General features: G+C 52.4%; 1 protein-coding gene across 1 annotated transcript; it reads right to left on the bottom strand.

Annotated features, from left to right (window-relative positions):
* Nucleotides 1-657: 657 nt before the first annotated feature.
* On the bottom strand, nt 658-16,509 carry FLG (filaggrin). Its single transcript, XM_060201675.1, has 5 exons — nt 16,464-16,509; nt 14,418-14,576; nt 11,271-13,872; nt 4,681-10,037; nt 658-4,563 (listed from the first exon to the last, which is right to left on the bottom strand). The coding sequence occupies exons 2-5, from the start codon at nt 14,553-14,555 to the stop codon at nt 973-975; spliced, it is 11,688 nt and encodes a 3,895-aa protein (XP_060057658.1). The 5' UTR covers nt 14,556-14,576; nt 16,464-16,509; the 3' UTR covers nt 658-972.
* Nucleotides 16,510-17,501: the final 992 nt, after the last annotated feature.

Below are 17,501 nucleotides of genomic sequence, written 5' to 3'. Positions count from 1 at the left end.
ATTAAATCAATGAATAAAAAGAAAGTTATCTCATAGGTATAGTTCTAAAATCACATTAAAGGAGGTTTGAGTCCTAATTTATATGGATTATTTGTGTTTTATATTCTTCTTCAAAATGTGAACAATGATCTTGCTATTCTTTCATATTAATTATCATCTAGCATAATGGAGAAAAAACAGGACTTCAGACAGAGTGATAGCCTTCTACTTATGGTATCTTATTCATAACATTAAAATCTTTGTTAAATCTCTTTATCACTTGACAAAATTATTAAATATAAGTGATTTAATTTCAGGGAAGGATAAAAGATTCTTACTACATATATTTCAATGTGTAAAATATTTCAATACAATTCCAGGCCACCATAGTTTCCCTTGAAAGAAGCTAGTGCAATTGGAGGAAAATTTATTGTCAGTAGTTTAATGATTGTGGCACAATATAGTTAATGGGATTTACATAGATGATTTAAAAGTTACTATTCTATTCATGATAAAGCGGAGCCATTATTTATTCTGGAGCTGATAAAACTCCAAGTTGGACAAAATGGGATTAGCGAGGTATAATAATACATTGAATTAAGGGACAGATAAAAAGATGAATAATGAAAGTAACAATTCAAAAAAATAAAGATGAATGAGAATCACAGTCGAGAAGAATAGATGGTAGATCAATTGTTTATTTGGAATTTTCAACATTTTTAAATTTTTCTATACCCAGCACATATTAATGAAACCAAAAATGGGGGTAAATAAAAAGGAGAATAATGAAGTCAATGTCAATTACTTAGCTTGTACATATGTAATCAGTAACCCAAGAAAGATAGAAATTTCAGAGTATCAAGTAGAAACAATTCCATCAGAAATACATTTATATATTGAAAGAAATAAATGAATATATTTTAAATGATTATAGAATATTTTTTTGAATATGCTATACTGCATTTTATTTATTTATGAGTAAATAAAATAATTTCACTCATAAATATAATACTTCTGTGAGAGACAAAATTCCAATTGCTTAGAATTTGAACTTGTCCATCCAGTCTTAGAAGAAGCATGGCCAGGATATAGAATTTTGTTATTACTTCTATTGCTACCAGAAGACACTGCTTGAGTGTCTGATGGCTCTGACTGCACCTCACTGTCGCTGACTTGAATGAGGCCAGATCCTTGGTGTCCACGAGTCCCAGAGCCAGAGGAGCCCTGTCCACGGCCAGAGCCCGAGTGTCTGGAAGTGTCTGTGTCCTGGCCCTGTCCCTCTCTGGTGGTGGAGGAACCTGACTGCCTGTTGCCAGAGGCAGAGTGCCTCTGTGAACCTCCCTGGCCTTGCTGTGTGCCCGAGCGCCTGGAGCTGTCTGTGACCAGGCCGTGGGTTGACTGGCCCCCTTGGCCTCTGGAGCTGGAGCCTGTCCTGCCCTGGGTGGTGTGGTTGTGTCTCCCTGTACCTTGGGACTGTCCCTCGCTGTCGCTCTCCTGGCTGACGCTGGAACCCCGTCTTCTGTCAGTCCTGGACCTGGAGGACGTGCGTCCCCCTCTCTGAGTGTCTGAGACTTCTGACTGCCCCTCACTGTCACTGACCTGACCATTGCTGGATCCTTGGTGTCTGTGGCTCACAGAGCCAGAAGAGCCCTGTCCACGGCCTGTGCCTGAGTGGCTGGAGCTGCCTGTGTCCTGGCCATGTCCTTCTCTGGTGGTGTTGGAACTTGAGTGCCTGTTGCCAGAAGCAGAGTGCCTCTGTGAAGCTGCCTGGCCTTGCTGTGTGCCCGAGTGCCTGGAGCTGTCTGTGACCTGGCCGTGGGTTGACTGGCTCCCTTGGCTTCTGGAGCTGGAGCCTGTCGTGCCCTGGGTGGTGTGGTTGTGTCTCCCTGTACCTTGGGACTGTCCCTCGTTGTCGCTCTCCTGGCTGACGCTGGAACCCCGTCTTCTGTCTGTCCTGGACCCGGAGGATGATTGTCCGTGGCCGCTGCCTGAGTGTCCGGAGCGGTCTGTGGACTGCTCGCTCTGGGCCCCATGTCTTCCCTGTGAGCGGGATGTTGACCTTCCCTGGGTGGAGCTGGAGCCAGAGTGCCGTGGAGACGTAGTGTCAGCTTGCTGAGAGCCGTGCCGCTGAGAGGTGTCTACAGCCTGTCCATGGCTAGAGCCCTGTCTCCTTCCGGTCCCTGAGGCAGACTGGCCATGGGCAGACCCAGACTGAGCAGAGTGCCTAGAGCTGTCTCTTGACTGGCCCAGGGAGGATCCGTGCTGTCTTCCAGATCCAGACACAGATTGTGTGTCTGAAACCTCTGCCTGCCCCTCACTGTCGCTCTCCTGACTGATGCTGGAGCCTCGCTGCCTGTTGGTGGGGGTTTCAGATGTGGATGAGCCATGGCCAGAGCGGGAGTGTCTAGAGCTGTCAGTCTGGGTGGTGTTCTGATGGTGACCGGCCCCTGAGTGCCTGGTGCTGTCTGATGACTGCACCTGGTGGGATCCGTGTCTGCCGCCAGTGCTGGTTCCAGATTGGTGGTGGGTCACCTCGGAGTGCCTTCCAGTGGAAGCCTGGCTGGCTTGAGACCCTGTGTTTCTCGAGCTGTCCCGAGCCTGCTGCTGGCGTGTCCCTTGTCTTCCACCAGCACTGGAGTTTGAGTGACGCTGGTCCAACTCTGGGTCTTCATGGGAGTATACATAGTAGAGGCGAGAGCCAGAGTGTCTGGACCTCTCATGGGACTTTGCGCTTGGGGCCTCACGCTGCCGCTCTTGAGAAGACCCAGAGGGTTGGTGGGCTGACCCTGCCTGAGTGTCTGAGACTTCTGACTGCCCCTCACTGTCGCTGGCCTGACCATTGTCGGATCCGTGGTGTCTGCGGCTCCGAGAGCCAGAGGAGCCCTGTCCACGGCCTGTGCCCGAGTGTCTGGAGCTGTCTGTGTCCTGGCCGTGTCCTTCTCTGGTGGTGGTGGAATCTGAGTGCCTGTTGCCAGAGGCGGAGTGCCTCTGTGAACCTCCCTGGCCTTGCTGTGTGCCCGAGTGCCTGGAGCTGTCTGTGACCTGGCCGTGGGTTGACTGGCCCCCTTGGCCTCTGGAGCTAGAGCCTGTCCTGCCCTGGGTGGTGTGGTTGTGTCTCCCTGTACCTTGGGACTGTCCCTCGCTGTCGCTCTCCTGGCTGACGCTGGAACCCCGTCTTCTGTCAGTCCTGGACCTGGAGGACGTGCGTCCTCCTCTCTGAGTGTCTGAGACTTCTGACTGCCCCTCACTGTCACTGACCTGACCATTGCTGGATCCTTGGTGTCTGTGGCTCACAGATCCAGAAGAGCCCTGTCCACGGCCTGTGCCCGAGTGTCTGGAGCTGTCTGTGTCCTGGCTGTGTCCTTCTCTGGTGGTGGTGGAACCTGAGTGCCTGTTGCCAGAAGCAGAGTGTCTCTGTGAAGCTGCCTGGCCTTGCTGTGTGCCCGAGTGCCTGGAGCTGTCTGTGACCTGGCCGTGGGTTGACTGGCCCCCTTGGCTTCTGGAGCTGGAGCCTGTCCTGCCCTGGGTGGTGTGGTTGTGTCTCCCTGTACCTTGGGACTGTCCCTCGCTGTCGCTCTCCTGGCTGACGCTGGAACCCCGTCTTCTGTCCGTCCTGGACCCGGAGGATGATTGTCCGTGGCCGCTGCCTGAGTGTCCGGAGCGGTCTGTGGACTGCTGGTTCTGAGACCCGTGTCTTCCCTGTGAGCGGGATGTTGACCTTCCCTGGGTGGAGCTGGAGCCAGAGTGCCGTGGAGACGTAGTGTCAGCTTGCTGAGAGCCGTGCCGCTGAGAGGTGTCTACAGCCTGTCCATGGCTAGAGCCCTGTCTCCTTCCGGTCCCTGAGACTGACTGGCCACGCGCAGACCCAGACTGAGCAGAGTGCCTAGAGCTGTCTCTTGACTGGCCCAGGGAGGATCCGTGCTGTCTTCCAGATCCAGACACAGATTGTGTGTCTGAAACCTCTGCCTGCCCCTCACTGTCGCTCTCCTGACTGATGCTGGAGCCTCGCTGCCTGTTGGTGGGGGTTTCAGATGTGGATGAGCCATGGCCAGAGCGGGAGTGTCTAGAGCTGTCGGTCTGGGGGGTGTTCTGATGGTGACCGGCCCCTGAGTGCCTGGTGCTGTCTGATGACTGCACCTGGTGGGATCCGTGTCTGCCGCCAGTGCTGGTTCCAGATTGGTGGTGGGTCACCTCGGAGTGCCTTCCAGTGGAAGCCTGGCTGGCTTGAGACCCTGTGTTTCTCGAGCTGTCCCGAGCCTGCTGCTGGCGTGTCCCTTGTCTTCCACCAGCACTGGAGTTTGAGTGACGCTGGTCCAACTCTGGGTCTTCATGGGAGTATACATAGTAGAGGCGAGAGCCAGAGTGTCTGGACCTCTCATGGGACTTTGCGCTTGGGGCCTCACGCTGCCGCTCTTGAGAAGACCCAGAGGGTTGGTGGGCTGACCCTGCCTGAGTGTCTGAGACTTCTGACTGCCCCTCACTGTCGCTGGCCTGACCATTGTCGGATCCGTGGTGTCTGCGGCTCCGAGAGCTAGAGGAGCCCTGTCCACGGCCTGTGCCCGAGTGTCTGGAGCTGTCTGTGTCCTGGCCGTGTCCTTCTCTGGTGGTGGTGGAATCTGAGTGCCTGTTGCCAGAGGCGGAGTGCCTCTGTGAACCTCCCTGGCCTTGCTGTGTGCCCGAGTGCCTGGAGCTATCTTTGACCAGGCCGTGGGTTGACTGGCCCCCTTGGCTTCTGGAGCTGGAGCCTGTCCTGCCCTTGGTGGTGTGGTTGTGTCTCCCTGTACCTTGGGACTGTCCCTCGCTGTCGCTCTCCTGGCTGACGCTGGAACCCCGTCTTCTGTCAGTCCTGGACCTGGAGGACGTGCGTCCTCCTCTCTGAGTGTCTGAGACTTCTGACTGCCCCTCACTGTCACTGACCTGACCATTGCCGGATCCTTGGTGTCTGTGGCTCACAGATCCAGAAGAGCCCTGTCCACGGCCTGTGCCCGAGTGTCTGGAGCTGTCTGTGTCCTGGCTGTGTCCTTCTCTGGTGGTGGTGGAACCTGAGTGCCTGTTGCCAGAAGCAGAGTGTCTCTGTGAAGCTGCCTGGCCTTGCTGTGTGCCCGAGCGTCTGGAGCTGTCTGTGACCTGGCCGTGGGTTGACTGGCCCCCTTGGCTTCTGGAGCTGGAGCCTGTCCTGCCCTGGGTGGTGTGGTTGTGTCTCCCTGTACCTTGGGACTGTCCCTCGCTGTCGCTCTCCTGGCTGACGCTGGAACCCCGTCTTCTGTCCGTCCTGGACCCGGAGGATGATTGTCCGTGGCCGCTGCCTGAGTGTCCGGAGCGGTCTGTGGACGGCTCACTCTGGGCCCCGTGTCTTCCCTGTGAGCGGGATGTTGACCTTCCCTGGGTGGAGCTGGAGCCAGAGTGCCGTGGAGACGTAGTGTCAGCTTGCTGAGAGCCGTGCCGCTGAGAGGTGTCTACAGCCTGTCCATGGCTAGAGCCCTGTCTCCTTCCGGTCCCTGAGGCTGACTGGCCACGGGCAGACCCAGACTGAGCAGAGTGCCTAGAGCTGTCTCTTGACTGGCCCAGGGAGGATCCGTGCTGTCTTCCAGATCCAGACACAGATTGTGTGTCTGAAACCTCTGCCTGCCCCTCACTGTCGCTCTCCTGACTGATGCTGGAGCCTCGCTGCCTGTTGGTGGGGGTTTCAGATGTGGATGAGCCATGGCCAGAGCGGGAGTGTCTAGAGCTGTTGGTCTGGGTGGTGTTCTGATGGTGACCGGCCCCTGAGTGCCTGGTGCTGTCTGATGACTGCACCTGGTGGGATCCGTGTCTGCCGCCAGTGCTGGTTCCAGATTGGTGGTGGGTCACCTCGGAGTGCCTTCCAGTGGAAGCCTGGCTGGCTTGAGACCCTGTGTTTCTCGAGCTGTCCCGAGCCTGCTGCTGGCGTGTCCCTTGTCTTCCACCAGCACTGGAGTTTGAGTGACGCTGGTCCAACTCTGGGTCTTCATGGGAGTATACATAGTAGAGGCGAGAGCCAGAGTGTCTGGACCTCTCATGGGACTTTGCGCTTGGGGCCTCACGCTGCCGCTCTTGAGAAGACCCAGAGGGTTGGTGGGCTGACCCTGCCTGAGTGTCTGAGACTTCTGACTGCCCCTCACTGTCGCTGGCCTGACCATTGTCGGATCCGTGGTGTCTGCGGCTCCGAGAGCCAGAGGAGCCCTGTCCACGGCCTGTGCCCGAGTGTCTGGAGCTGTCTGTGTCCTGGCCGTGTCCTTCTCTGGTGGTGGTGGAATCTGAGTGCCTGTTGCCAGAGGCGGAGTGCCTCTGTGAACCTCCCTGGCCTTGCTGTGTGCCCGAGTGCCTGGAGCTGTCTGTGACCTGGCCGTGGGTTGACTGGCCCCCTTGGCTTCTGGAGCTGGAGCCTGTCCTGCCCTGGGTGGTGTGGTTGTGTCTCCCTGTACCTTGGGACTGTCCCTCGCTGTCGCTCTCCTGGCTGACGCTGGAACCCCGTCTTCTGTCAGTCCTGGACCTGGAGGACGTGCGTCCCCCTCTCTGAGTGTCTGAGACTTCTGACTGCCCCTCACTGTCACTGACCTGACCATTGCCGGATCCTTGGTGTCTGTGGCTCACAGATCCAGAAGAGCCCTGTCCACGGCCTGTGCCCGAGTGTCTGGAGCTGTCTGTTTCCTGGCTGTGTCCTTCTCTGGTGGTGGTGGAACCTGAGTGCCTGTTGCCAGAAGCAGAGTGTCTCTGTGAAGCTGCCTGGCCTTGCTGTGTGCCCGAGTGCCTGGAGCTGTCTGTGACCTGGCCGTGGGTTGACTGGCCCCCTTGGCTTCTGGAGCTGGAGCCTGTCCTGCCCTGGGTGGTGTGGTTGTGTCTCCCTGTACCTTGGGACTGTCCCTCGCTGTCGCTCTCCTGGCTGACGCTGGAACCCCGTCTTCTGTCCGTCCTGGACCCGGAGGATGATTGTCCGTGGCCACTGCCTGAGTGTCCGGAGCGGTCTGTGGACTGCTCGCTCTGGGCCCCGTGTCTTCCCTGTGAGCGGGATGTTGACCTTCCCTGGGTGGAGCTGGAGCCAGAGTGCCGTGGAGACGTAGTGTCAGCTTGCTGAGAGCCGTGCCGCTGAGAGGTGTCTACAGCCTGTCCATGGCTAGAGCCCTGTCTCCTTCCGGTCCCTGAGGCTGACTGGCCACGGGCAGACCCAGACTGAGCAGAGTGCCTAGAGCTGTCTCTTGACTGGCCCAGGGAGGATCCGTGCTGTCTTCCAGATCCAGACACAGATTGTGTGTCTGAAACCTCTGCCTGCCCCTCACTGTCGCTCTCCTGACTGATGCTGGAGCCTCGCTGCCTGTTGGTGGGGGTTTCAGATGTGGATGAGCCATGGCCAGAGCGGGAGTGTCTAGAGCTGTCGGTCTGGGTGGTGTTCTGATGGTGACCGGCCCCTGAGTGCCTGGTGCTGTCTGATGACTGCACCTGGTGGGATCCGTGTCTGCTGCCAGTGCTGGTTCCAGATTGGTGGTGGGTCACCTCGGAGTGCCTTCCAGTGGAAGCCTGGCTGGCTTGAGACCCTGTGTTTCTCGAGCTGTCCCGAGCCTGCTGCTGGCGTGTCCCTTGTCTTCCACCAGCACTGGAGTTTGAGTGACGCTGGTCCAACTCTGGGTCTTCATGGGAGTATACATAGTAGAGGCGAGAGCCAGAGTGTCTGGACCTCTCATGGGACTTTGCGCTTGGGGCCTCACGCTGCCGCTCTTGAGAAGACCCAGAGGGTTGGTGGGCTGACCCTGCCTGAGTGTCTGAGACTTCTGACTGCCCCTCACTGTCGCTGGCCTGACCATTGTCGGATCCGTGGTGTCTGCGGCTCCGAGAGCCAGAGGAGCCCTGTCCACGGCCTGTGCCCGAGTGTCTGGAGCTGTCTGTGTCCTGGCCGTGTCCTTCTCTGGTGGTGGTGGAATCTGAGTGCCTGTTGCCAGAGGCGGAGTGCCTCTGTGAACCTCCCTGGCCTTGCTGTGTGCCCGAGTGCCTGGAGCTGTCTGTGACCTGGCCGTGGGTTGACTGGCCCCCTTGGCTTCTGGAGCTGGAGCCTGTCCTGCCCTGGGTGGTGTGGTTGTGTCTCCCTGTACCTTGGGACTGTCCCTCGCTGTCGCTCTCCTGGCTGACGCTGGAACCCCGTCTTCTGTCAGTCCTGGACCTGGAGGACGTGCGTCCTCCTCTCTGAGTGTCTGAGACTTCTGACTGCCCCTCACTGTCACTGACCTGACCATTGCCGGATCCTTGGTGTCTGTGGCTCACAGATCCAGAAGAGCCCTGTCCACGGCCTGTGCCCGAGTGTCTGGAGCTGTCTGTGTCCTGGCTGTGTCCTTCTCTGGTGGTGGTGGAACCTGAGTGCCTGTTGCCAGAAGCAGAGTGTCTCTGTGAAGCTGCCTGGATTTGCTGTGTGCCCGAGTGCCTGGAGCTGTCTGTGACCTGGCCGTGGGTTGACTGGCCCCCTTGGCTTCTGGAGCTGGAGCCTGTCCTGCCCTGGGTGGTGTGGTTGTGTCTCCCTGTACCTTGGGACTGTCCCTCGCTGTCGCTCTCCTGGCTGATGCTGGAACCCCGTCTTCTGTCCGTCCTGGACCCGGAGGATGATTGTCCGTGGCCACTGCCTGAGTGTCCGGAGCGGTCTGTGGACTGCTCGCTCTGGGCCCCGTGTCTTCCCTGTGAGCGGGATGTTGACCTTCCCTGGGTGGAGCTGGAGCCAGAGTGCCGTGGAGACGTAGTGTCAGCTTGTTGAGAGCCGTGCCGCTGAGAGGTGTCTACAGCCTGTCCATGGCTAGAGCCCTGTCTCCTTCCGGTCCCTGAGGCTGACTGGCCACGGGCAGACCCAGACTGAGCAGAGTGCCTAGAGCTGTCTCTTGACTGGCCCAGGGAGGATCCGTGCTGTCTTCCAGATCCAGACACAGATTGTGTGTCTGAAACCTCTGCCTGCCCCTCACTGTCGCTCTCCTGACTGATGCTGGAGCCTCGCTGCCTGTTGGTGGGGGTTTCAGATGTGGATGAGCCATGGCCAGAGCGGGAGTGTCTAGAGCTGTCGGTCTGGGTGGTGTTCTGATGGTGACCGGCCCCTGAGTGCCTGGTGCTGTCTGATGACTGCACCTGGTGGGATCCGTGTCTGCTGCCAGTGCTGGTTCCAGATTGGTGGTGGGTCACCTCGGAGTGCCTTCCAGTGGAAGCCTGGCTGGCTTGAGACCCTGTGTTTCTCGAGCTGTCCCGAGCCTGCTGCTGGCGTGTCCCTTGTCTTCCACCAGCACTGGAGTTTGAGTGACGCTGGTCCAACTCTGGGTCTTCATGGGAGTATACATAGTAGAGGCGAGAGCCAGAGTGTCTGGACCTCTCATGGGACTTTGCGCTTGGGGCCTCACGCTGCCGCTCTTGAGAAGACCCAGAGGGTTGGTGGGCTGACCCTGCCTGAGTGTCTGAGACTTCTGACTGCCCCTCACTGTCGCTGGCCTGACCATTGTCGGATCCGTGGTGTCTGCGGCTCCGAGAGCCAGAGGAGCCCTGTCCACGGCCTGTGCCCGAGTGTCTGGAGCTGTCTGTGTCCTGGCCGTGTCCTTCTCTGGTGGTGGTGGAATCTGAGTGCCTGTTGCCAGAGGCGGAGTGCCTCTGTGAACCTCCCTGGCCTTGCTGTGTGCCCGAGTGCCTGGAGCTGTCTGTGACCTGGCCGTGGGTTGACTGGCCCCCTTGGCTTCTGGAGCTGGAGCCTGTCCTGCCCTGGGTGGTGTGGTTGTGTCTCCCTGTACCTTGGGACTGTCCCTCGCTGTCGCTCTCCTGGCTGACGCTGGAACCCCGTCTTCTGTCAGTCCTGGACCTGGAGGACGTGCGTCCCCCTCTCTGAGTGTCTGAGACTTCTGACTGCCCCTCACTGTCACTGACCTGACCATTGCCGGATCCTTGGTGTCTGTGGCTCACAGATCCAGAAGAGCCCTGTCCACGGCCTGTGCCCGAGTGTCTGGAGCTGTCTGTGTCCTGGCTGTGTCCTTCTCTGGTGGTGGTGGAACCTGAGTGCCTGTTGCCAGAAGCAGAGTGTCTCTGTGAAGCTGCCTGGATTTGCTGTGTGCCCGAGTGCCTGGAGCTGTCTGTGACCTGGCCGTGGGTTGACTGGCCCCCTTGGCTTCTGGAGCTGGAGCCTGTCCTGCCCTGGGTGGTGTGGTTGTGTCTCCCTGTACCTTGGGACTGTCCCTCGCTGTCGCTCTCCTGGCTGACGCTGGAACCCCGTCTTCTGTCCGTCCTGGACCCGGAGGATGATTGTCCGTGGCCACTGCCTGAGTGTCCGGAGCGGTCTGTGGACTGCTCGCTCTGGGCCCCGTGTCTTCCCTGTGAGCGGGATGTTGACCTTCCCTGGGTGGAGCTGGAGCCAGAGTGCCGTGGAGACGTAGTGTCAGCTTGCTGAGAGCTGTGCCGCTGAGAGGTGTCTACAGCCTGTCCATGGCTAGAGCCCTGTCTCCTTCCGGTCCCTGAGGCTGACTGGCCACGGGCAGACCCAGACTGAGCAGAGTGCCTAGAGCTGTCTCTTGACTGGCCCAGGGAGGATCCGTGCTGTCTTCCAGATCCAGACACAGATTGTGTGTCTGAAACCTCTGCCTGCCCCTCACTGTCGCTCTCCTGACTGATGCTGGAGCCTCGCTGCCTGTTGGTGGGGGTTTCAGATGTGGATGAGCCATGGCCAGAGCGGGAGTGTCTAGAGCTGTCGGTCTGGGTGGTGTTCTGATGGTGACCGGCCCCTGAGTGCCTGGTGCTGTCTGATGACTGCACCTGGTGGGATCCGTGTCTGCTGCCAGTGCTGGTTCCAGATTGGTGGTGGGTCACCTCGGAGTGCCTTCCAGTGGAAGCCTGGCTGGCTTGAGACCCTGTGTTTCTCGAGCGGTCCCGAGCCTGCTGCTGGCGTGTCCCTTGTCTTCCACCAGCACTGGAGTTTGAGTGACGCTGGTCCAACTCTGGGTCTTCATGGGAGTATACATAGTAGAGGCGAGAGCCAGAGTGTCTGGACCTCTCATGGGACTTTGCGCTTGGGGCCTCACGCTGCCGCTCTTGAGAAGACCCAGAGGGTTGGTGGGCTGACCCTGCCTGAGTGTCTGAGACTTCTGACTGCCCCTCACTGTCGCTGGCCTGACCATTGTCGGATCCGTGGTGTCTGCGGCTCCGAGAGCCAGAGGAGCCCTGTCCACGGCCTGTGCCCGAGTGTCTGGAGCTGTCTGTGTCCTGGCCGTGTCCTTCTCTGGTGGTGGTGGAATCTGAGTGCCTGTTGCCAGAGGCGGAGTGCCTCTGTGAACCTCCCTGGCCTTGCTGTGTGCCCGAGTGCCTGGAGCTGTCTGTGACCTGGCCGTGGGTTGACTGGCCCCCTTGGCTTCTGGAGCTGGAGCCTGTCCTGCCCTGGGTGGTGTGGTTGTGTCTCCCTGTACCTTGGGACTGTCCCTCGCTGTCACTCTCCTGGCTGACGCTGGAACCCCGTCTTCTGTCCGTCCTGGACCCGGAGGATGATTGTCCGTGGCCGCTGCCTGAGTGTCCGGAGCGGTCTGTGGACTGCTCGCTCTGGGCCCCGTGTCTTCCCCGTGAGCGGGATGTTGACCTTCCCTGGGTGGAGCTGGAGCCAGAGTGCCGTGGAGACGTAGTGTCAGCTTGCTGAGAGCCGTGCCACTGAGAGGTGTCTACAGCCTGTCCATGGCTAGAGCCCTGTCTCCTTCCGGTCCCTGAGGCTGACTGGCCACGGGCAGACCCAGACTGAGCAGAGTGCCTAGAGCTGTCTCTTGACTGGCCCAGGGAGGATCCGTGCTGTCTTCCAGATCCAGACACAGATTGTGTGTTTGAAACCTCTGCCTGCCCCTCACTGTCGCTCTCCTGACTGATGCTGGAGCCTCGCTGCCTGTTGGTGGGGTTTTCAGATGTGGATGAGCCATGGCCAGAGTGGGAGTGTCTAGAGCTGTCGGTCTGCGTGGTGTTCTGATGGTGACCGGCCCCTGAGTGCCTGGTGCTGTCTGATGACTGCACCTGGTGGGATCCGTGTCTGCCGCCAGTGCTGGTTCCAGATTGGTGGTGGGTCACCTCGGAGTGCCTTCCAGTGGAAGCCTGGCTGGCTTGAGACCCTGTGTTTCTCGAGCTGTCCCGAGCCTGCTGCTGGCGTGTCCCTTGTCTTCCACCAGCACTGGAGTTTGAGTGACGCTGGTCCAACTCTGGGTCTTCATGGGAGTATACATAGTAGAGGCGAGAGCCAGAGTGTCTGGACCTCTCATGGGACTTTGCGCTTGGGGCCTCACCCTGCTGCTCTTGAGAAGACCCAGAGGGTTGGTGGGCTGACCCTGCCTGAGTGTCTGAGACTTCTGACTGCTCCTCACTGTCGCTGGCCTGACCATTGTCAGATCCGTGGTGTCTGCGGCTCTGAGATCTAGAGGAGCCCTGTCCACGGCCTGTGCCCGAGTGTCTGGAGCTGTCTGTGTCCTGGCTGTGTCCTTCTCTGGTTGTGTTGGAACCTGAGTGCCTGTTGCCAGAGGTGGAGTGACTCTGTGAACCTCCCTGGCCTTGCTGTGTGCCCGAGTGCCTGGAGCTGTCTGTGACCTGGCCGTGGGTTGACTGGCCCCCTTGGCTTCTGGAGCTGGAGCCTGTCCTGCCCTGGGTGGTGTGGTTGTGTCTCCCTGTACCTTGGGACTGTCCCTCGCTGTCGCTCTCCTGGCTGACGCTGGAACCCCGTCTTCTGTCAGTCCTGGACCTGGAGGACGTGCGTCCCCCTCTCTGAGTGTCTGAGACTTCTGACTGCCCCTCACTGTCACTGACCTGACCATTGCCGGATCCTTGGTGTCTGTGGCTCACAGAGCCAGAAGATCCCTGTCCACGGCCTGTGCCCGAGTGTCTGGAGCTGTCTGTGTCCTGGCCATGTCCTCTGGTGGTGGTGGAACCTGAGTGCCTGTTGCCAGAAGCAGAGTGCCTCTGTGAAGCTGCCTGTCCTTGCTGTGTGCCCGAGCGTCTGGAGCTGTCTGTGACCTGGCGGTGGGTTGACTGGCCCCCTTGGCCTCTGGAGCTGGAGCCTGTCCTGCCCTGGGTGGTGTGGTTGTGTCTCCCTGTATCTTGGGACTGTCCCTCGCTGTCACTCTCCTGGCTGACGCTGGAACCCCGTCTTCTGTCCGTCCTGGACCCGGAGGATGATTGTCCGTGGCCACTGCCTGAGTGTCCGGAGCGGTCTGTGGACTGCTCGTTTTGGAACCTGGGTCTTTCCTGTGAGCGGGTTCTTGACCTTCCCTGGGTTGAATATGAACCAGTGTTTTGTTGAGATAACTTTTCTGTTTCCCTGTTTATTCTTGGTTGTTTATGATTCCTTGTACTTTTTTCAGAGTTTCCATTTCCTCTATTTTCATATCTGACATCTTGATCATCCTCAGTTCCCTCTCTAATTTCACTTACATCTTTCCAGTACTTTCTTTCTTGTACTTCACTGTAACTTAGATCTCTTTTCTTTCTCTCATTTGTATCATGATGTTTTTTTGCACTTTTGTGTTTTTGTCCAGAAGTGGATTTATCATTTCCATTTAGTTCGTTGTCACTGCCGGAACTCTGCTGTCTGCTTCTTCTTTTACTATTCTTTGGGCTCTTGGATCTTGTCTTACTCCCTTTCCTTCCTTGTCTTGTGAGTGTTGATTTTCGGTGTTTTTCATTTACCTTCTCTTCTTGATATTCTTCTCCATCATCTTCTACATAGTGACTTTGGTGTTCATGTTTTTGCTTCCTTTGTCTTGATGTTGGAAATTTTTGTCTTCTTGTTGAATCATAATATGCTTGTGCCAACTTGAACACCATGAGGAAAAACTCTGTGAAATCTATTTCATTGTTGTGGTCTATGTCTAGGATATGCATGAACACATCTGCAGTATCTGGGTCATCAGGATTCTGTATAGATTAAGGAAGAGATTGACAGCATATGACTTTTATGGTTAATGAACATTTCAGTGTCAGTTAATATTTGTGAACAATCAGCATACATAGTTAAACCTAAGCTTAGTACTTTCCTTTTCTCATATTTATACTGTATTCATGAAGGAAGTGATTAAAAATATATAATGGAATCAAATTTTGTATGAATGAAAATCTAAATGTTTTCAAGGGAGAAGAACTCTCTCTCCCCCCCCTTTTTTTTTTCTCTCTCCCCTTTTTAAAATGGCAATAAAAGAATTGCCAATGAATTGTCACTGAATTTTTTCTGTATTATTTTTGCTGTAGGGAGAATTTTTTTCAAGCTGGACTTTTTTTTTAATAGACTTTTTTGTCTTTCTGAACTTATTCTTGCAGAGAGTGTATGTGTTCTTTTTTTTTTTTTTAAATAAGTTATTCTGTTCTTTCAGAAAACATAATTGTTAGTAGTTTTGGCATAATTTGGTAAAATTATTTATTTTCTATGTAGTTCTTTGCCATAAAATATATGTGATGTAGTTTACCTTCAAGACTGGGTGAAACTGCTCTTCCAGAATTTCCTTCAGCTCTTTTTTGCTCATTGTTTCAATGTTATCTTCTTCTCTTGAATATTGGTGGAATATGTCAATGATGTCAGTGATGTTTTCCAGGATAGTAAACATGGTTTCAAAATATAGGTGATTCTAAATAAGGAAAATAAAAATGCACTTTTACATTATTTTTTTCTCCTTCTAGATCGTGTTATCTGTCATAATAAAATACTAAAATTTGTAACATGTCTTATTTGATGCAGTTTTCCATTAACAGTGGACTATGACCATGAAAATTCCCTCTATTTTTGTACAGAGTTTGACTAAGTTGTTAAAACAGCCATATCCTTGTGATGGAACTTGCTCATAGAAAGATGTAAATAGCCTAACTAATGTCAGTTGCTTTAGATAAGACCCCCTCACCCCTCTTTTTCTCTCTATGATATGATCATTGCCCACGCAGGATTTTAGAAAGACTTTGGAAGGCAGAAAAAATTTACTTATTGTAATTTGTTAAAATAAATAATTGTTCAAAACCCAGCTTGCTACATAATCTGTATTTGGACAGATACTTTTCTGAAATCTTTTTTTATAAATATTTTGAAAATATTTTATTTATTCATTTATTATTGAGTAGAGACAGAGAAATTGATAGCTGAGGGAGAAGGACAGAGAGACACCTGCAGTCTTTCTTCAACACTCATGAAGCTTTCCCCCTACAGGTGGCTTGATCTTGATCCTCTGCACTTTAATGTGTGCACTTAACTGGGTACTCCACCATCTGGCCCCCTGAAATCTATAATGTAGCAAATCACTGAAATAAAAATTCCCCCACTGATACATTTCCCCACCGATATTTTATAAAATTTGTAATGTTTGCAAATAGGTGATTTTAATAGCATTTATCACAACCTCACAGCAATACAAAAGAAACAAAAAATAAGGGCACATTTGTTATTAAATATAGATGAAAAATATAAAAAATAGTGAACTGAATCCAGTGCTGTATAAAGACACTATACATTTCATTCAAAGTATGTAAGTCTGGTTTACCACTTGAGCACAGCTAACTACTCAAATATAATAAGAGGACATGTCTAAACTTCTCCATGGATTCAGCATAAACTCTTTGATAAAAAGCCAATGTTAATTTTGAATTGTAAAAAAAATGTTTCAATTATACTTATGAAGATTTATAGCTGAACATCATTGCTAATGGTGAGATGCTGAAAGCTTTCATCTCTAGCTTTGAGAATGAGATTAAAATACCTGTTGTCATCTTAAAGAGTTAAAAGAGAATAATCAGAAAGAAAGTAACAACTCTTATTCCTCATGCAATAATACGACTTTTTTCCTGCGATATTTAATACAAGTACTGCCAACTTGATAACAGATTAAAATGAGCAGTGCTGTGTAGAAATAAACATGTAAAATCAATTGTATGACAGCAGTAAGCAGAAAATGAATTAAAACAGTAATGTTATTTACAATGTATAAAAAGACATTCTGGGCAATAGGTCTCACAACAGAACTATATTCAGAAATTATAATATTTCTGAAACTAGTTTATAGATCTAGGTGAACGTAAACTTTTACAAAGTTATAACTGTTGATATTACTATCACATCAGAGCTTCTGGAATTAATTTATGGGTTCAATAAAATCTCATTCAGAAGTCCCTATGTATTAAGAGTTGAAATTTGAAAAGGGGACTAAATATTTATGTAAACATGTCAAAAGTCAAGTTATATCAAGATAAGTCAATAGGAGCACGAGACTAATCCATGATAGGTGTTGAATGAATAAAGAAAGAATGCAAAATTCAGAATGTAAAAAGGTATTGAGTAGCCTTAAAAGAAGAAGCGTATCTTCTTTTTTCCTTCTTTCCTAAACAAACTTTTAGTAACAGAAAATCAAAAGAAAGATTAACAGTCACCTAGAAAGCTCTTAGAGAACTAAATATTAGAACTTATATTTACTAAGATTTACACCATGCTTCACATCAAGCAGTCAAAGTCAGTTATGTTCCCTCTTACTTACTTGGTTCACCAGAAGAGCAAGTAGACTGTAGCCTGAAGGACCTTGCTGGGTGCTGAAGTCTGGGATAATGGCCTTTTTATAGCAGGTAGATCCAGGGAGGAGCCATCTTCTGTAGGATGGTCTGATTCATTCCTAACCAAATCCAGACCCACCCATATCTCCACCTCTGTTGCTCTTGAGACGTGTTTACTTCCCAACTTCCTCACGTACTCATCTATACTTGTTTTTACCTAATTCCAAAGTCAGGTTTACATAAGCCCTGTGTATTGGAGATTTTATGATAGGTTGCCTTTGTCTTTCAGAGGCTTTTCCTATGTAGAGTCCACACCTTCCACCTTTTCTATAACCCCATTTAGACTAAGGAGGTGCCTGATCAATGCCTATTGATAATACATTTTCTTATATTTGGCCATAGAGGAGAAGACTATGCATTATTAGGCTCATATATTTCTTGTTATACATGAATCTCATATCTGGATACTGACAGTACTTGCCATGAAATGGCTTGCTGATCTTCTAGTAGCTATAATTAAGGGAGAAAAGTTAAGCACATTAATTTTTTTTTCAAAGCAGAGAAATAAAGAGGACTCAAGTTAGCAACAGGGCTTCCTAGGAGCTAGTGTAGCTTACTTATCAAGAATCATTATTCTAAATTTATCTTGTTTTCAAGGTTATTCGATTGGGGTTGTTATAGACCTACTCCATTTTTTCTATCTGTGCTTTTCTCATTTGTTCTACTAAACCTATAGACAACTCCTGTTCTTTGCAATTCTCTTGATTCACACAATGTCATCGTGAATAGGTAACTTCTCCATTTGGATATTGTCTTGTTATCTCAGTCCATACTGTTCAAACTGAATCTTTAAAAATGTCCTCTATTTTTCCAGTGAATGTGGTATGGAACTGTACTCATATAGTCTTTGAGATGAGATCACGTGTATTCAGGGTGGTATAGGTGCTCCATCCACTGAGTGTTTCATAACACACGTCTTTTTTTATCTTCTTTACTAAACTCTGTTGTTAATATTTCTTCATGCC

The sequence above is a fragment of the Erinaceus europaeus genome, chromosome 11 (genome assembly GCF_950295315.1).
Source record: "Erinaceus europaeus chromosome 11, mEriEur2.1, whole genome shotgun sequence".
Taxonomy (NCBI): Eukaryota; Metazoa; Chordata; class Mammalia; order Eulipotyphla; family Erinaceidae; genus Erinaceus; species Erinaceus europaeus.
Note: the sequence above shows the minus strand (reverse complement) of the source record. Positions and strands in the feature narration are given on the sequence as shown.